Source organism: Indicator indicator, chromosome 13 (genome assembly GCF_027791375.1).
Source record: "Indicator indicator isolate 239-I01 chromosome 13, UM_Iind_1.1, whole genome shotgun sequence".
NCBI classification, from domain to species: Eukaryota; Metazoa; Chordata; class Aves; order Piciformes; family Indicatoridae; genus Indicator; species Indicator indicator.
The window spans coordinates 26,753,604-26,773,906 of NC_072022.1; the positions used below are offsets into that span (position 1 = coordinate 26,753,604).

The following is a 20,303-nucleotide window of genomic DNA, read 5'->3' on the forward strand; positions in this document are numbered from 1 at the left end:
GCCTGCTGCACAGCCCGGCCGCGGGCAGCGGCTTGCCAAGTCCACCTGAACGGGCTGTGAGTAGCACCAAGGCGGGAAGGGGCGGCCCGACACCGGGACACCGTGCAGCAGGATACGCCTACACGACTCTCCATTACCGGCTTCCATCCGGTACCTATGCGGATCGCTTCGCTGCCCCTGATGCTGTCAGTTCGCAGGTGACGGCGAACCTCGGCACTTGAGGCGCTGAGGAAGCAGCGCCGATCGCCAGTACCGGAGAGCCGTGGCAGCGGGCATACCTGTGCTCCTCGCCCACCACCAGGACCCGCCCACTGTTGGCGGGCGGGGGCTGGGTAGAGTGGGGCCGGCATGTCCCCTCAGCACGACTAGGCCCGCCCCGCGTCACGCTCCGCGGCCGAGTGGCAGCTCGGGCGGGCAATCGCCTGCCCCGGGCGGCCGCCCCTTGCTGGCGCCGCGGCAGGGCGGGACTTCCGCCGTGGCGGCTACGGGGACGGTGCGCGCCATGGATTCGGCCTAGGCGCGGCCTTGGGCACCCTGCGCCGGGCCCTGTGCCGGGCCCGCAGGTGAGCGCCGCCGGGACGGGGAACGCGGTCGTTGGGCCCCCTTGGGGCTCTTTGCTGCCGGGCGCCCTGGCTCCACCGCGGTTGAGGGGTTGTTGGGCCCATCGCTCCATTGCGTAGCGTTTATTTGCCTCCACCCTTGGAGGGCTAGGCGGGGCTGCCCGGCCGGCCTGTGCGGCTCGGGTGGAGCTACGGCCGGCCCCGCGCCCTGTGCCCGGCTGCTGGCAGCCGCTGGCTTGGGCGCTTCCCTTCCTCGCCGGCCTTGCTGCAGCTTGTGCTGGGATCCGCCTCGGCAGAAGGGAGCGGGAAGCCACCAAAGCCTTTCTGAGCGTCGTTTCAGGCTGATTAAAGCTAAACTTTCGTTCTGGTATTTCATGGTTCTGCCTGTGCACGGTTCCTCTGAGGCTGGCAGTACACTGAGGTACTGGTTGTATTTGGAAGCTAGTAAGGAGCGTGGAGTCTGGCTGGATGACTATCAGATTGCTCGTAAAAAGATCAAAACAAATTGGGAGGGGTAGTTACTTCATCTTATCAGGTTGGAGGGCACTGCGTGCATTGGTTTTCAGTTCTGTGGCTAGGCCTTGGAAAGAGATTCAGATCATTAATCATACAGTGACATCGAAATGCCAGAAACTTCGGAGCTTTTGAGCATATGAGTGAAAATTCTTGATATTATCTGTGTAACTTTTATTTGTTCTTTGCTTGTGGAGTTTTGGGAAGTGGAGTCCAATCTACCAAAATACTTAGAATATTGTCATTGAGTATGGCAGGACAAAGTTTCTGTATGCTATGAATTTTGTGATTGCTATGGGTGCCCTATATCTATTTGGCAGCAAAACAGAGTTTAAGCTTAATGCAGATGTGCAAATAAGGTTTGATTTTGGTTTCGTGGTTTTTTTACCAGTGGGAGGATAAGGAGCTGTTTCCTGGAGAGTGTTGAAGCATGAGCATAGCCATGTGGATGAGGAGTTGCTTTCTGTTGTTTTCCTCTGTGAAAGAAGTTTTGAATTGGTTGAGATACAAGCTTCTGAAAATTTGGCACAGATGTGTGTTTTGTGGAGCTTGTTTTGTGACCAGTTGCCAGAACCTCTGAATATTCTCACCTGTGTCCCAAGCCATGTCTTAAATCTGTCTTAAGTGCATTCCCAAGGCTTCTGCACGTTGTCCAGTATGAAATGGTATTTTTGACAGTATGCAGGGACTGTAGCCAGAAGGATGTTTTTGGATCAGGTCAATGTATTGGTATATTTAAAACTGTGTTTCATAACATTTACCCTAGACACAATGCCAGTGCTGTATGGAGAGGTCAGTGAGGCGTTCTTGGTATCTGGTACAGCAAATAGAGGTATCCATCGTGTCCTGTCAGTTCTTCTATCAAGCTTATTTAGCTGTCCTTATCTTCAAGTGAGAAGGGACATTTTGCTCTCTTCAAGAGTATAATCAGAAATATCTTTTCCTGATGTAGATACAGCAGTACCACTGCTGCCTTATCTTCATGGGTGATTCCTTCTCTGATATATTCCACATGAGTGTATTTACTTCCTGGCTGCCTTGCTGTTTCTAGGTTGCTGTGGTACAGCACACCCAGACTTCTCCTCTCCTCACTTCTGGCCTGGTGATCCTGTTCAATCCTGTGATGGAGGGATGTAGCTCCTCAGGCTTGGTCTGGTTTGTGAGCTCTAGGATTCAGAGTAGGAAGAAAAAATAATGACTCTCAGAATACCTGGAGTTGCTTAAGGAGAGCTTTGTCTACAGACACTGGAAAATCAGGTGTAGAGTGCTGAAGATGAGTGCAGAGTCAAGCTTAACTTCTCTTGTGTGGTTTGCAGTGTAGTCTTTAATTACACCTACCTATATTTGTGTGCTATAAGCTGCCTTGTCATTGAAGAGTGTAGGCTACAACTGAGCCACAGAACTTCAGGCATTACAAGGCTTTATTATTTGTGTTTGAGGCAATCATTCTTGGGCCCAGAAGTATCTGGTTGCACGTAACTGACAGAGAAGAGTGCATTGTGTCTGCATGTTTGCAAGGACAGCATTTTTTCTGGTGTTTTCTAGCCTTGCTCAATACCATTTTAATGCTTTCTCTGTGTTGTAAGGTATGAGCTGAATTAACTTCATTAGCTACAATACTGTAGCAGCTTCAAGCATCTTGTTGCTCCTGGCACCATAAAAATTATTGTCTTTTTTGAACAATTGTTCCTTATCCTTCCAGTTTCGCTGACAGTCCCCTTTGTTAGGGGACTCTTGAGAAAAAAAATGGGAGATCTTGATTCAGAAGTAAAAATTTTTGAATTTTGCAATGCATTGCAAACTTCTGTTCTGCTAACCAGTCAAAAGTTTCACAAGGTATCACATGTCTGAGTGACCAAGTCAGAATCATCAGAACTGTTCCTGAAAATTCCAGTTGTTTCCTCCCATTAGTAATAACAAGTTTTAATTGTCTTCCTGCTAGTGTCAGTTTAAATCATATCTAACTCTCCAATATTTGCTATATTTACTGTGGAGGGCCTCTGATCATGGGACAATGCTTTCTGCTTAAAAAACCCACAAAGGATAGGACAGGAAGACAGGAATTCTTAGGTGATTCTTGATTCTGAAAATGTGGTATTCTTGCTGTGATTTCTTGAAAGGGTAAAGTCAGTGAAGAGGTAGAGGAAGCAAACAATGGTTTCTTTTTTTATTTTACTTTAATTTTGATAGAGGGAGCAGGGGGTGGGGGCATGGCAGTAATCAGTCCTGTGTTTTGGGAGCGTCTGGACTGGAGCTTCCATATGTAGCTCATGAGAGATGGGGGGAAAAAAAAAACCCAGATGTTCCCTCTTACCTAGCTCTCTGGAGGTCTCTGTGCCTTTGTCAGCCAGCTATTCCTCCAGTTCAGATGGCATTCAGTTCTCAGCAGCATAAACTCAGGTTAAACCTCAAACCTCCACCTTACTACAAGCTGTGGTATGTACATATACACAGAAACTCAACCCCCTTTGAAACATTAGGAAGCTTCTAAGTCAGGGGAAGTATTAAAAGGTACGGTTTACATGAAAATTCAAGGGCTTGGAAATGAGGAAGTGCTAGTTTTATGCCTGTTTGTGCAACTTTGCTTACATATTTTCCCTTTTCTGTAGAAATGGCATGTTTTTCCCCAACAGAACCTTGCTTTGCTCAGTACATGAGTGGCAGGCACCAAGAGACACAAGTCAGTTGTGTGGAAGGCTGGAACTAATTCCTCTCCATTTCTCAGCCTGAGTTTTTGGTTGCCTGGTTTTGCCCCTTAGCCAGTAGAATTTTTACCTTCATGTGAGTTTAACCTTTGTATTATTTAATTGCCCTTTGCTTGTTAGGAGCACAGAGATCTGAGTTGGATTAAATGACAGGGGCACATGGTATGAAGGTAAAATGCTGTAAGACTGAATCTTTCCATGCTCTGTTTCTCACTACATTAAACATAACATTTGGTGAGTGCTGCAGATCTGCATCGTGTTGTTTGTATGCTTGTGCGTTGTCAGAGCGTCAGTTTGAGGGCTCTCAAAGTGTGTGGGAAGTTGGTTCTTCACAGACATTCAATAAATCCTGTGTTCTGCAGGAACACTCTATCGGTTCAGGAAATTACATTTCAACCCAAGTCAGGTTTGTTGTCTAGGTTGGGGTCTGGAAGAGACAAGTGGAAAGTGATCTGTAAGAATCAAAGATGAGCAGCACCATGGGTTGATGATCATCTGAAGTGTTAGCTTGTGTCTTTGTTGGAAAGAATTGAAATACTCAGAATTTAAACACTGTGTCTTTAATATTTGTGTTGTATTTGGGTGGGAGTTTGGTTTCAAGAGAGCTGTGATGTAAAACTGGTCAGTTTACAACCAGAGAGAGAGATGGGGTGAAATCTGTTACCATCACAGTGAGTGCTGATGTTAAATTTGGGAGGGAGAGGAGTTCAGAGTTCTAATCATGCAAACAGATGCAAATGTCTCTCTTTTTTTTTTGGGGGGGGGGGGAGAGTAGTGATGGGTTTTGGCAGGGGGAGAAATGTTGAGGGGGGTTTGAGGGTGATATGATACCCTCAATGACATCAGTGAGGGTGCAGGTATCACTGCTCATACAAGGGAGGCATTCAGGCTCTTAATGTTTTTAACACATTCTAAAATAAATAAATAAATCTGTGTGCCAAAGGAAAAAATAATAAATATTTGATTTTCTTTCTTCTAACCCCTCTCCACGTTTGTTTTTTTGTTGTTTTCTTGCTTTGATCAATGATAAATCAGTTATTTTAAGTACCAGTTTCTGTTAGAAAACACTCCCCTGCATTTCCAGACACAAGCTGTTGCTTTTTGCTGCTGCTTTTGAAGAACATTTACTGGCAAAGCAGAACTAATCTCCTTTGAATGGCATGAGCTTGTGAAGTGCATGCAAGCACACTTTGCAGAGTGCTTGTGTCCTTGTTTTTTTGAAGGTCTCCAAAATGCACACACTTCACAGGAGGGCAAATCTGCTGTCCAGACCATGAGTCACACTGCAGCACTTGGGACTTTTCTCTGAAGCTAATAGAACTATTTTGTATTTGTTGGTAGCACACCAAGTTTGCAAGTGTGTATTTAGAATCAATCTTTTTAGTAGAATTGCTCCAGGTGTGTGAGGCATTTTGCTGATTGTGATTTGTGCTAGAAGAAGGGAAGATTAAAATCAGGAATACCTTGGTATGATCAATATCCTGTGGATGTTCATTCCTGTGTACCTTTCTGTTCTTTTGTTGAAGTGCTGTTATGGTTTTGGTGTTCTCTGTGCGCTTCCCCATGAGGCTTCATGCTCTCAGGAACAGGGGTTTGTATCTCTAAAATAATCATGCCAATTAAAGATTGATGAGAAACAAAGATTTATGTTTCTCAAAAGAGAACATAAAATAACATTTTTTGTCTGTTTCTTTAGAAGAAAAGGTTTAACTGGAATGGTAGAATGCAGTGAAATGCCAGAGGGAAATGTTTGCTGTATGCTCTGACTCTGTGTTGTTGTTGTTGTTGTTGCAGGTACTCAATAAAATATGCTGTTGTCAATAGGAATGCTGATGTTGTCTGCCACTCAGATATACACTATCCTGACTGTTCAGTTATTTGCTTTCCTGAACCTTTTACCTGTGGAGGCAGATATTTTAGCAGTAAGTACATTTTTCTATATAGATGAAATCTCTGTAAAATTTTTAACAACCCTGTTAGGGCAATAAATGTTGTAGCAGATTGTTTGAAATGGAATTGCCTTAATGTTTAGCTCAGTTATGTAAAAATGTGCGTTTTCACATGAACCTACAGGTGATGTGTGCTCAGATACCATGGCTCTGAAAGCACTTAATTCCCTTAGTCATTCAAAAAGTTCTAATCTGATCAGATGTCCTCTAGCATGTTATAACCCTGTTAAAGGAATTCCGTTACTTAGTTCAGACAGCAGTTTCAGTTTCAGTAAATCCATTCAGTTTTGTAAACCCATAACAGCATAGCAACAACCTGAAGATCCAATCCAGATCTTCAGAGAGAAAGATTTGCTTTATTATGGAACCGACATCACCACTCTATTGTGAAATTTCCAACTGGCTGTCTACTGATTTCCCATCCCCCCCTTCCCTTTCTCACCAAGCCTGTGCTTCCTCTTTTCATAAAAACCCTAATTTTCATGCTACTTCCTCCCTTAGAAAAGATGTTGAAAACAAAAAGAACAAACCTCACAAGCCTTAAAAAAAACCCAAAGCTTTTTGGAACTTCAGTTTTATTTCTTCTGTTTAAACTCCCCCTGTGCAGTATTGTAAGATAATTCTGTCTAAAATTTAAATATCCTTTATTCTTGGATGTTTGGACACTACAGATCTCTTCTGGGGAATGTCTTTGGAGTAGGGAATGAGAGGAGAGAAGCCAGACACTAAAACTTTGTTGTGAGCAGAGCACAATTGGTTATATTTTAAATAAGGGCTAAAAATAAATGGGTTTGTGTCTAACTCCTAGCTTAAGTTGGGGTTTGCTAGGTGATAAAAAGAAAACTTAGAGCAGCAGAACCTCAGGCAGGACATTTTGAAGCAGGCAGATGGGTGAATAGTGAGGATGGAGGAGGACAGCATACACAGCTGTGCTACTTCGTGGTGGGATAGAAGATTGGGGGGGAGGCTGTATGGAGCAGACTGATTGCACAGAACAAAAACACTTCTCTGAAATTTAGCTTCATTCTTATCTCTTTCCCCTCAATTTTACCAAAGTCTGGGAGGGAAGCTCTCTTGAAAGGGTCAAGATCATGGTAGTGTTTTTCTTTGAAGTACAGTTTGAGATCCTCTATCTTGTTCTGGCTGTTAGATGTCCTGTTGCTCTGAAATGAACACAGCCTTTACCTATCCATTGTGTAGGACACTTGGATGATACAAGGAATAGACAAACATTCGAGTCATTCAACTAATGAAATGTACCAATTGATGTGCATTCAAGGCAGTTACTGTCTAATTCACAACTTTTGCAGGAAACTAACTTCCTTTTTTCTTTTTTTTCCTTTAAAAGGAAAAAAAATCAGCATACATAAAATTTAACACTTTCTGTTGTATGGATTCTGCATTGTCTAGGTGTGGCATGGAGCTGCAAAAAAATGAAAAATGAAAGGGGAAACAAAGCTGCTACAGATTTAAGACCTTTACAGCATTCCTTTGTTTTGAAGTGAAAGCTCAGAGTCAGTATGAACCAAAACAACAGAGTTTTCAGCTGCTAACCTGAGTAGCTGGTGGGGGGTTGAGAAGTGTGAACATATGGAGGCTATTCTTTGCCTGTGGTAAACCACCTGTTAAAAGCTGTTCTTCTCTGTATGCAAGTGAATTCAAAGCAAGAAAAACTAAACAAGAATACCACCATCTAAAAAAACCCCAGATCTTCAGATTCTTGCTTTTTCCTGTGTTTGTAGTTTCTTTTCTGCAAATACAGCAATCTTTGAATTATAAACAGTAGAAAGAAAGATTTAATATACAGATAATTCAACAAATGATCAATTCTTTAGGTAAGAATGATTTTTTTTTTTTTATGTGAGGGAAGGAAGCAATTTTATGATTTCATTGACATAGTCACAAGAAACCCTTTGTTTGATACATATTTTAAACTTAAAAAGTGATGGTGTTTGTTTCTGTCAATACTTGTTAACTTGATGATCTGAAAGATCTTTTTCAACCAAAATGACTCTATGATCTATTTCTCTCCTCTTGCAAACCTGAATTTTCTTATTTCTCTTAGTATAACCTTGAAAATGGAACGCAGACCTTTGATGATCTACCTGCTAGATTTGGCTACAGACTGCCAGCGGAAGGCTTGAAGGTAAAGAAGATTTAAATGATGTCTGTTGATCCTGAATATGTACATGGAGGGCTGTATCTGCTGAACACCTCTTCTGTAAGCCAAAACAGAATCATTCCTATGCTTCTGGAGGCCCTGAATAGCTTGTGGGGGCAGAGAGCAGGTGTCCTGTTTGTTCTGCTGCAGCCTGTCTGGCCCCAGACCTGGCTCTGCAGCTCTGCTGGTGCTGCTGTGGCTGGGAGTAAACAATGTGCAAAAAATGAACCTGGTGCCAAGGTGCAAGGTTGGATCTTTGACTGCACAGCGTTGTTGTAATCGGTGCCAAAGGAGAATAAACTGCTGTAAGAATTCCTGTAACTCTGAGAAGTTCTCTGCAAATGGAACCTTGGGAAGACTCAATTCCCCTGCCTTCCCTGCTCTGTGCTGGGGAGGAGTGGTGTTGAAGCTGGACACTTCTTACTATTTTGAGGAGCAGAGGGCGATTAAATGATTTGTCCAAGTAGTGAGCCAGTTTAATACATCAAAAATAGATATAAGGAGCTTTGATTCTAACCTTTTTAGCTTTTAGACAGCCCTCTCTCTTTGCTGGGGTAGATGTTAACCCCTGTAGAAATAACAGTGAGCTTTAGTCCTGGATGTGATAGAAGTGGGTTTGGCTTGCATTCTGTTTTTAATAACTTTTTTTTAATGCAATGATATTGGTTGAAATAGATTGAATTATATACTACTTTGGTGTTTGGGTAAGATTTGTTAATATACAACTTGTAAAACACTACCTGCCAAATCCTGCATTGACTGCTGCCAAAGCATAAATGGAGGTGCTTTTTTGGTCTTTTATTTTGGCTTGTGTGCTCTCTAGGCATGAAGTGGTCAGTGATTTGTGCCCCTCTCCTTGGGAGAACATCTCCTCAGTTCAAGATATTTAAGAACATATGGTACCGTTGATAAAGACCAAAGGCTTTTGGGTTCTCTGTCCATGACAGGACCTTGTGTGATTTGTGTTGAGCTCCTCTGTGGGTGCACTTGGCTGCAGACACACCACTCCAGCTAGGAAAGAGTAGATGCTCTGTGTGGTACTACCTAACAGCAGGAGCATTACTCTGTGTATCAGGAGAGCCTGAGGGACCTGCCAGCAAACCAGTCTGTCATATTGTGCCTGTCACCACAGGCTTGGTAAGGAGCAGATTGCTGGTGCAGCTTTGATGGTTGCACTCAAGAATCTTGGAGGTCTTCAACCAAAATGATTCTGTGATTCTCTGCCACAAAAGTGATATTAGCACTGCAAAAACCTATTCCTTGAAACAGAATAATTTCTCTGTTACAAAGTTTTAATGTACATTTATGGAGGAAATGTGAGAATTTTATATGAAGTACATTTAAACAATCAGTTTATAAACTGGACATATATACACTTATATATACATATATGCATGTTTTAGGTATTTAAATTGGCAGTTTATATGTGTGTTTAGATGTAATTATGTAATAGAATTGCTACATGTAATAATTAGAATTTCCACACAGGTGGTGACATCTGTTTATATAAAGCTGTCAGTGAAAACAGATTTTTAAAGCTCTCAAGGATGAATCTAGAACTGCAGCAATAATTTCTTGAGCCCACAGCAGTGCACCTTCTCATGATCTTTATTTGCATAAAGCAAATTACTTATGTTCATCTTTTCTGGCAATTCACTATCTTATATCTGCTCTACCTTTAGAACTGATTCAAAGGAGTGTGGATCTTAAAAGAATCCCAAATTGTTCTCCATAGTGTTGGTCTCCAAAAGCCCCTCTGTGATGGTTTGAAACTGTCTTTTTAATTTTTCCTTGCAAAGTTCAGAACAGAGAAAGTGAAAGAATGTAAATAAGTCACTATTGGGTGTAAGAAAGCAAAATAACGATTGTTCTAAACACTTCCATTGGATAGATAGAAATGTTTAAGAACTATTACCCAAAACAAAGTAGGCATTCGGCACATTCTGCGTTCGGCAGTGGGGGCAGTTGCTGGGCTGTCTGGCTGCTGTTTCTTCTTCTCTTCTGGCTGAAGATAACACACTGACCTTGGCAGCTAAGTTAACAACTTTCTGCTTAACAAACTCTGCTTCTCTGTCCAGGGGGGTCTGGGGGGGAAGCTCCTGGGAGAGGGAGGCCCCTTTGGGAGGGTCCCCTTGGGGGGAAAGCAAAGGGAGATCGATTGTGCTTTTTCTGTCGATTGTATATATTTGTGAATGTTGTGAATTTTGTATATTTGTACATATTCATTGCATTTCATTGTAGATTTTAGACTCTGCTTGTAAATACAGCTTTTCATTTGCTTCCAGACTGGGCTAGCCTGGTTATTGTTGGTGGGGGGGGGAATTTCAGCTCACACCGACACACCCTCTCACACTGTGTCTAAGGAAGCAGCCATATCCTAGTCAGAGGAAAAGGGGAGGTCTGTTCTCTTTAGAGCCAGAACAAAGAGCATTGTGCAGTGGGCATGATGTTCTTTTGGCACTTGCCTTGCATAAATGTCTGTACCAGCAGCCTTTGCAGAGCACTCACAGGGGCCGGGAAGGTACTGCCAACCCTGAAGCCACAATGTTGTGGAGAGGGGCTAATGTCAGTGCATTCAGGTATCCTCTGAGAGAAGCTGTGGAGCTGTTCAGCAGATACTAAAGCATGAACTTAGGAGAGCTTCTACACCAAATGTTTTCAGTGGTGCAATGCTAACTCAGTCACCTAGAAAGAATCCAAAGTCGATTTCAGGGTTGATATCACCAGAGTTTCCTGCTTCTGTGACTCCTTCTCCAGTGGCAGATTTGATGATCTGTATAGTCCTTGCTCACCATAGCAAACCAGCTGTTTTGTGTGCTCATTCACTGCTGATTGCACACAAGTAACTTTCTTTGATTTCCCTTTTGAATTGCCAAATGCTAAGTTTGTGTTGGTGCTCCTTAAGCTGTTAGACTTCAGCTTTCTCTTATAGGCTTCATGCAATTTGGAACAATAGGTCCACAATATTCATGTAGCTGAATTATACTGCAAAGTCTGAGTTAGGAACTCCAGGTGATGTAACTGAACACTATATTTTCAGCTTTTGAATACTTTCCAGACCTAAGGATTCTGATGTGTCAAAATAAATAGTCAGGGATGTAGCAGAAATCTTGCTGTCATACATGACTGAGTTGGTTTAGCTGTTGTTAGAAAATGTGCAGTTTTACTTCCTTATATTTGTTTGCCCGCCCTTTTGGTAAGACAAAGAGGGGTGAAGCTCCTGTTTCTGTTCCTGTTTTCTAGGGATTCCTAATAAATTCAAAACCAGAAAATGCCTGTGAGCCTATAGCCCCACCTCCACTAAGAGACAACTCCTCCAGTGCTTTTATTGTGTTAATCCGAAGGCTTGAGTGCAACTTTGATATCAAGGTAAGATTTTTGGTTTTGTTGGGCTCTTCCGTGAGAAAGCTTCCAGTGTACACTTGCAGCCCAGAAAGCCAACCATACCCTGGGTTGCATCAAGAGAAGTGTGGCCAGCAGGTTGAGAGAGGTCATTCCCCCCCGCTACGCCGCTCTCATGAGACGTCACCTGGAGTACTGCATCCAGTTCTGGAACCCCTATTATAAGAAAGAGCTAGACATGCTGGATTGTGTCCAGAGAAGGGCCACAAGGATGAGCAGAGGGCTGGAGCTATGAGGGCAGGCTGAGGGAGTTGGGATTATTCACTCTAGAGAAGAGAAGGCTCCCAGGCGACCTTATTGTGGCTTTCCAATATCTGAAGGGGGTTCCAAGAAAGCTGGGGAGGGACTTTTTAGGGTGTCAAGTAGTGATAGGACTTAGGGGGAATGGAGCAAAACTGGAAATGGATGTTAGGAAGTTTGGATGTTAGGAAGAAATTCTTCCCCATGAGGGTGGTGGGACACTGGCACAGGTTGCCCAGGGAGGTGGTGGAAGCCCTATCCGTGGAAGGTTTTAAGGCCAGGCTGGCTTTGGGTATCCTGACCTAGTGGAAAGTATCCCTGCCCATGGCAGGGAGGTTGGAACTAGATGATCCTTGAGGTCCCTTCCAACCCTGACAATTCTGTGATTCTGTGTGATTCTGATTCTGTGATAACCTGGGCTGCCAAATAAGATACTTTACACATCTCTAAAAGCAGAAGAGATACTGCTCATGTGACTTCATGAGCTAGCCAGTGGTAATTTCTAGTTTACCAAAGTTAATGCCTTTATTTTCAGTTATGATTAAATTTTTTTAACTTTATTCACAGGAAGTTTTTAATTCTGTTTTTAATACATTTAAGAACTGTCTGTCAGAAGAAGATATTAAATGAGTTTTCTGGAAAAATGACATCATTAGATGAGTGTAAGCACAGTGAGGATTCTACTTTGAGAGGTGACACTTTGTTTTGCAAGTGCAAATTATCTTCTGCTAATACAACTTCCTGAAAGTGTAGCTTGTCTTGGGTTAGGTCAGAGAGGTCACTGTATCTTGAAGCAGAAATCATTCTAACAAGTATTGTGTGTGGCTGGCAGGTTTTAAATGCACAGAGAGCTGGATACAAGGCAGCTATAGTTCACAATGTTGATTCTGACGACCTCATAAGCATGGGATCCAACGACAGTAAGTACAGGTATCACTTCTTCTCTCCTGTTTGAAAACCATTCCACCCACAGTATGCTGAAAACAGTATTCAGTAGTATGATCAGCTCTCACTGAAAAACAAAAAACATCAACCCCTCTCCCAAAAAAGGCAAACCAAAGCAACAAAACCCAACAGTGAAACAAACAAACAAAAAAAAAACACCCCCAAGCCAACCAACGAAAAAAAACCCAAACCACCTCTCAACTGCCCTCAGAACGAAATTCCCCAAACTGAATCCTCCCCACCCTACCCAGCAAGCCTCCTGCTCTTTTAACAGTTTCAAGTGGGAGATGTTCAGAAAGAATCTATATCTATACTTCCATATTATTTGAGGCATTAACTTTGTACATTCTCTGGAGTGTTTTAGTTGATTTTTATTTTTTTTTCTTTAAATTTAAGTTCAGCTGTTCTGGGTTAAATGGCTAAATGCATGAGATAGATTTGTATGGTTGATGTGGAAAATAGCTGATGTGTTAGCAGAAATACAGGAAAAGTGGAAAAAACACTCTTTTGGAGGGAAATCAAGACTTGAGAATAGGTCTTCCTAGTATTTGTTAGTGGTTCCATTTTGTTGTTGCACTGTTCTGCACATTCTTCTGTTCCCATGGACGTGGATTCTGGTTTCCTATGGATTCATGTTGCACATGTATTCTCAATTGGAAAAAGAATGTTTGGAGACCAGTGTGCCATTTCCTGATTGATTGTGATGCTTGCTGTCATGATTTTAACTTTTCCTGGAGTGAATATTTTCAGAACACATTGGTTTCCAGTATGTGCTTTTGGTCTGTGGTGCTGTTAGGACTTAATTGTGGCTTGCTCAATGTGGAACAAGAACATAAATGAAAACAAAAAAGTCTTTCCAAGTAGAAACACCCCTGAGTAAACTAGGAAATAAACTTTCAGTGAACTAGATTGGAGCTGAGCAGCCCAGAGAGCTCTGTGAAAGTGGTTCTGAGGAATTCCCAACCCATGTGAATCTGATTTTCAGCTGTCACTGAGAAATGAAAACGTAGACTAGGTTCACAACAAATGCAGTCTTCAGTAGTGTGAGGTGACATTCAGCCATGGATGCTTTTGCCTTGGGGAGCCTGAATGCTTTGGTATCAACTAAACTAATAATTTGGCCCTTAAAATGTGAAGCATAAGTCAGAGGTGAACATACACTGTGAAGCTCGGGAGAAGGTTTTCTAGAGCATGAGATTAATCTTACAACAACTTTTCATTTCTGCTGCATCTTTTGAGCTTTTCATTGCCTTCACTAGTAAGCAGAGAAGGGGGAGCCAGTTCCATCCAGTTACTTGAGACTGAAAGGTGTGGGATTTGTTCATCTTTGTGACCCTTTCTAGCCACATCTGTTTCCAGATGCTTCATTTATGTCTAGGGTTGAAAAGGAGGGAAGAAAGATTGATTAAAATGTGCAGTACCAGATCACAAAAGCACAGCAGCTGCCAGAGGTTCTGGAAATCAGTGGAGCTGTGTGGCTAGTATCAAGTCTGAGTAAGAATGATGTTCCTGTTCAAAGTTTTTCTTTCTGTTAAAATATTTTGGTTTTACACTTCCTTTAAGTAGTCCATTAAGAATTTGGATTTCTAGACCTGCAATAAAGTCCCTTAGTAGTCAGGCAGGGGAAATAATGCCTCATGAAGAGATGTGGCACAGGTGTATCAGTCTGTATGCCATTGTGTTTCAGTGTGCCTTTGCTTTGTGATGGTCTCATCATGTTTGAGTCCTGTGTCTCAAGAGTGCCTACAGAGTGTCCACATGATAACACTTTTATTTTCCTGCCTGTTTTATGCAGTTGAGGTTTTGAAGAAGATTGACATTCCTTCTGTCTTCATTGGTGAGACATCAGCCCGTTCTCTTAAAGAAGAATTTACTTATGAAAAGGGGTAAGTCACCTGCAGCTGTGTTACTTCTTGCATTAAGTCCTGGCCTCTCTTTAGTGTTTCTGGATTTGACCATGAGCCAGCCAGGTGCCCTTTTGGTCAGGAAGGCCAGTGGTATCCTGGGATTCATCAAGGAGAGAGTGACAAACAGGTAGAGGAAGGTTCTCATCACCCTCTACTCGGCCTTGGTGAGGCCACATCTGAAGTACTGTGTCTCCAGTTCTGGGCTTCCCAGTTCAAGGACAGGGAACTGCTTGAGAGGGTACAGCAAAGGGCAAGAAGGAGACTGGAACATCTGTCCTATGAAGAAAGGCTGAGGGACTTAGGGCTTTTTATCCTGGAGAGAGGAAGACACAGGAGGGATCTCATCAATGCTGGTCAACACTTAAAGGGTGGGTGGCAGGAGGATATGGCCAATCTTTTTTCAGTGGTGCCCAGTGACAGGACAAGGAAACAGGCACAAACTTGAACATAGGAAGTTCCATCTATACATGAGGAGAAACTTTACATTGAGGGTGGTGGAACACTGGAACAGGCTGCCCAGGGAAGTGGAGTTTCCTTCTCTGCAGTCATTCAAAGCCCACCTGGATGCTGTCCTTTGCAGCCTGCTCTAGATGAACCTGTTCTTGCAGGGGAGTTGGACTGGATCATCTCCAGAGGTCCTTCCAACCCCTGTCATTCTGTGTTTCTGTGTAAAACGTTGTGATGAGAGAGGCTGGAGGTATTCCAGGTGGAACATTGTGCCTAAGTGCAATGAGCAGAAAACATTTTAAAAAATAAATACATGGTAATCCTCTCACAGGAAAGCAATTTGTTTATCAAATGCTGCTGCTTTCATTTTCATGTAGCATTCAACATTTGAGTTCAGTTAATGACCCAGGAATCACAGAAATTCTCATGAGAGTATGTGTCCTTCAGACCTAAGAGTGTTCTTTTTGCATCGTGTCCATTCCCATGGAAGTCAGGTGCTGGCCTTCAATGAAGGATGATTCTTTATTTGTTTTAGTAGTTCTAGAGGAAGTCAGAGATAACTTCCTATGCTAGGCCAATCTACAGGAAGCACTTAAGGTGGCTCTTATGGGATGCATGATTAGGTTTGCAATGCTGCTGTTCTGCTTTTAAATTTTTAAAGCTTGAAAAAGAAAAGCACTACAAGAACAAGGTAGTTAATACTTACCCTGAGTAGGACAGAGGAGGTGGTGTCTTGGATTATTAGTCTAATGATCTTAGAATCACAGCATTGTCAGGGTTGGAAGGGACCCCAAGGATCATCTAGTGCAAACCCCCCTGCCGTGGGCAGGGACGCTTTCCACTAGATCAGGTTGCTCAGAGCCCCATCCAGCCTGGCCTTAAAAACTTCCAGGGATGAGGCTTCTACCACCTCCCTGGGCAACCTGTGCCAGTCTCTCACCACCCTCATGGGGAAGAACTTCTTCTAACATCCAATCTGAATCTATTCACTTCTAGTTTTGCTCCATTCCCCTGAGTCCTATCACTCCCTGACACCCTCAAAAGTCCCTCCCCAGCTTTCTTGGAGCCTCCTTCAGATACTGGAAGGCCACAAGAAGGTCTCCTCAGAGCCTTCTCCTCTGCAGACTGAACAATCCCAACTCTGTCTGTCTCCATAGGAGAGGTGCTACAGCCCTTTGATCATCTTTGTGGCCCTTCTCAGGACATCTTGTAATAGGGGCTCCAGGACTGGAGCTTGCTTCTTCAGGTCTCTGATGTTCTTTCAACTGAGTTAACCAGGAGAGCCAGATTGTGACACCTTCCTGATAAAACCACTTCATAAGTCAAGTGTGGCTCCACATGAGTGGTGGTTGTAGAGCTGCTAACACTTTTACACATTGTACCTGCTCAGGTGCTTCTGGCTGCTTGTGGCAGCAGAGCAGTAAATGGGAGTTCACTTCCTCAATTATTAATAAATACTTGTGTTCAGATATCCAGTTGCCAGCATCTGTTTATCAGGTTCTTTAGGTAGACTTTTGGTTGCTGTACTGTAAATGATTGCCTCCACAGAGGACAAAAGGGTGCACTTTATCATGCTTCAGGGTTTGCAGTGAAACCTCCTGTGTAATGCTTTGGTAAGCAAGAATGATATCACTGTATCACTCATCTTGGGTTGTTTGTTTTTCTCATTCTGCCATGGAAGCAGCTATGAGGTTGTTTTAGATTTACTTAAGATGGAAATCAGAGAGTAGTTTTAATTCCAAAAATGTTCTAAGAGGCATTGTTTGATGCTTTTATTTAAGTGTCTTTACACCACGTGGATATCAGCTGGATTTTCTGTTGTGTGCACATATGGTATGTATTCCTTTAGCAATAACCTTGTATTTTGCTGTTGGTTTTCATTGTATTTATTCTTTCATTCATTGCTCATTAAATTTTAACCTATTTAGAAAGTGCTCTCTCTTTTCTTCCCCCACAGTGGCCATGTAGTGTTGATCCCAGAGTTCAGTCTTCCTTTGGAGTACTACTTAATCCCTTTCCTAATAATAGTGGGCATCTGTCTTATTCTCATTGTCATCTTTATGGTAAGTTCCTTCTTTTAATAACTTTTTTTTCTTTCAAACATATCATCCTGTCACTGAAGCTGATAAATGAAAGGATGCAGTAGGGGAAGAGCAGAAGCTTTGTGTACTGCACACATCCCTACCATGCTTACCTGCAATCCTTTGTCTCAGTTCAACAAACAGGTGCAGAATCTTGGCAAAGGGATGTCAGGAGCCCTTAGGATGTTTTACCTGGAATATAACTACTTAGAAAGAATTGTCCTTACTGCTAATCTTCCACTGCACAAGCTCACTCTTTCTCACCCCATAATGATCTGTCCTTGTGCTCTTGTACACTGAGAGTGTGTCCCAACCTAGCAAACTTATACTGATTGATGAGGGTTAGTGCCACTGTTCTGCAGTGCAGGTCTCACCAGTCATCAGTCAGCAAGCTCAGAACCTGTCACAGCACAGAGCTTGTGCCCTGTGAGGATATACAAAGAAGGGCATGTCTGTGAACTGGGATTAGAATTTACTTTTCCAAATGTGGCTCAGTTATAAAAGCAAAGGCTTTGAGGTGCCTGAAGTTCTCTTCTATTAGTGTCAGTAGGCAGACAGGACTGAAGTGAAGGCTTCTTTCCATGGCTTAGGGTTGTATTGTAGAGGGAAGCCAGGCAGGAACCAGGAGGAAATGACATGGTATGTCTGCAAGTCAGAGTTACCTCTGCTGTGTACTTGGGACAGATGCTTGGAGGGGTTTGGAAAGAGGTTAGAAATCTCAGACTGCATTTACACAGCTCATGTTAAACTGTGAGAGAAAGTGGGGAGAGGTACCTGGAAGCATTTTCCAGAGCAGTGCAAGTGAAAAGAGGGAACAGGATAAAATTTGGCTCACTAGTGAAAAGTTGTAGGATGGATGACAGTGTGAGATGGAATCCCCTCAGAAAAACTGCAGCTTATGCATGCAGCATTTTGTTTAGCTGGAGTGAAAAGAGTCTGAACAAATATTTCTAGATCAAGAGATGCTTAAAAAGTGAAGCCAGGTGTGATACAGGAAGCCATTTTATTTTGCTGAAACCAATTAGAGTTTCAGATGGTTTATCTGTAGTATTCATCCTTACCAAAAGGTAATCTGTTAGGAAGCAGCTCAGTGCCCTTTAGAGGTTCCTCAAGTGAGAGACATGAATGCTGTTTATAACATGAATACTCTCTGTGCTTACCTTTCCCATTGCCCAGTAGGTGTAGAGCAGCTCTGCAAATGTCAGACTTGTGGGTGTCTATACTTTGGCTAAGGGCACTGTGGCCTTGGTTTGTCACTGTATTTGCAAAAGAATTATCACATCCCAGATCCTAGAATTGGAAACCAAACAGAAGTAGCATTGGGGCCCATTAAGAAAGTGGAAAGGGGATCTGTGGTATAGTTGAAGACAGCAGCGTAACCATGGCTTGAAGTAATCCCATTCCTGCACCCCAGACCACATCTAGATCCTGTCAGCACAGTTCTGATGGGAACAATCCTCTGGAAGAGCTGTAATGATCTAAACAATAAACAAACCCAGGCAAAGTTCATGAGTTGTGTTCTGCTCTGAACAGTGCCATCCCATTGTGCATGGGAGACTGCAGCTGTGGCCATTATTTTATATAGCATGGACAGAACTGATTTATTTTTTTTCCTCTTTTCTTTCAAAAAAACCAACCTTGTTTATTTTCCAAGTGCTGCAGTCATCAAGAACATCCTTTAGCCTTGTTTGGCTTCATCTTTGAGTCCAGGCCAGCAAAGAGGTGACTCAGTTTGAGCTGGGGCTCCCTTTCTGACTACCTTACTGTGAAGACTTGTAGATCAAAACCTTTCTTGTTCTCTTATTGCTTTAACTTGCTGCTCACATTTTCTTGCATCTGTTTTCAGATCACAAAATTCGTGCAAGACAGACACAGAGCAAGAAGGAATCGGCTTAGGAAGGATCAGCTGAAGAAACTTCCTGTACATAAATTTAAGAAAGGCAAGTGGATCATTCTTTGTCTAACTAGACCCCATTGGTTTTAAGACCAAAAAAAAACCCACCCTCTGAATTTTGAGGGTTTGTAGTTTGGGAGGTATTTTTTGAGTACACTTGAAACAGATGGTAGAGTTTTGGAGTGAAAGCACACAAAAAGTTGGAGTTGACCCTGTTCTCATTGAGCTAGAGGAATTCTGACATTTCTTTTGTGGAAGCAGAGCAGGCACCATATGCAGACTGTGGCTGAGAATTGAAATGTTTCTTGCTGTACCCCAAAATCAGTATAGAAATCCCACAAAGCTCTCATTAATGGTGACCACAGCAACCAGTCATTATTTCCATTATTTGGAACTCCTACCTGCAGTGCTGGGGCCAGCTCTGGAGGCTACAGCACAGAGGAGGCCACAGCAATGCTAGGAGGGCTGGAAGCCCTCTGGCTGTAAGGCCAGGCTGAGAGAGTTGGGGTTGTTCAGCCTGAAGAAGAGGAGGCTCCAGGGAGACCTTCTGATGGCCTTTTAGGGCTTAAAGGGACCAAGCAGAAAGCTGGGAACAGACTTTTGAGCCTGGCCTGTTGTGACAGGACAAAGGGTGATGTGTTAAACTAAAAGAGAGGAGATTTAGGTAGAAAGATGACTTTTTTTTCTATACAGAGGGTGGTGAGACCCTGGCCGTGGTTGCCCAGAGAGGTGGTAGATGCCCCATCCCTGGAAACATTCCAGGTCAGGTTGTTTGGGCCACTGAGCAATCTGCTCTAGTTGCAGATGTCCCTGCTGACTGCAGGGGGGTTGGTTTAGGTGACTTTCAAAGGTCCCTTCCCACCCAAGCCATTCTGTGGTTCTTTGTCTGGAAACTGATGACTACCAGCAGCCAGGTAAGTTGCCTGACCCTGTAGAAAGGATACAAACAAAACTATCTCGTGGGTGTAATTTATCTGCTGGTCCAGTGGAGTGGTCCTTTGATTCATCACAATGCCTCTGTGAGGGCAAGAGCAGTTGAGATTTACTGCCAAAATGCTGGCTCTTGTGACTCTCTTTAGTGATTAACTTTATCTAATGACAAGGTGAGAGATAAAGCTGTATCGAGCTGCCTTAGGTCCTTCTCTGTTGTAGTCTGCTCCTTAAAAGCAGAGGGGGGAAAAAAAAATCTACATTTTCATTTTGTTTTTCAAACATGTTGCCATCTGATTCCTCATTCATCCACCTGTTGCAAGGTGTGAGAAGAAAAGGGGGGAAGAGCACTTAAATGAAATGATTGATGGCTACAGAACAGTGAGAGCAGAGAATGTATTGAGCAGAGGCCTCCTCAGGGGATGTGCCTGCCTGCAGGGGTAGAACCACTTGCTGTTCTTTGCCCTTGGTGAAGCCAGCCTGCATTATTGATGGCACTGCTGACTTTGTGCAGAGCAGATGTTCAGTTGGAGGGGGTGCTGCATTGAGGGGTGTGGGGCAAGGGAAAA

At 43.1% G+C, this 20,303-nt stretch overlaps 1 protein-coding gene across 1 annotated transcript in view; it reads left to right on the forward strand.

Annotated features, from left to right (window-relative positions):
- The first annotated feature begins 523 nt into the window (after positions 1 to 523).
- Positions 524 to 20,303, forward strand: part of RNF13 (ring finger protein 13) — a 28,781-nt gene continuing 9,001 nt past the window's right edge. Inside the window, exons 1-8 of the mRNA XM_054385833.1 lie at positions 524 to 563; positions 5,573 to 5,700; positions 7,793 to 7,873; positions 11,132 to 11,257; positions 12,363 to 12,450; positions 14,271 to 14,361; positions 16,787 to 16,892; positions 18,757 to 18,850. Coding sequence (XP_054241808.1) covers positions 5,587 to 5,700; positions 7,793 to 7,873; positions 11,132 to 11,257; positions 12,363 to 12,450; positions 14,271 to 14,361; positions 16,787 to 16,892; positions 18,757 to 18,850 — 700 coding nt within the window. The 5' untranslated portion in view covers positions 524 to 563; positions 5,573 to 5,586. The remainder of the gene's footprint in view (positions 564 to 5,572; positions 5,701 to 7,792; positions 7,874 to 11,131; positions 11,258 to 12,362; positions 12,451 to 14,270; positions 14,362 to 16,786; positions 16,893 to 18,756; positions 18,851 to 20,303) is intronic.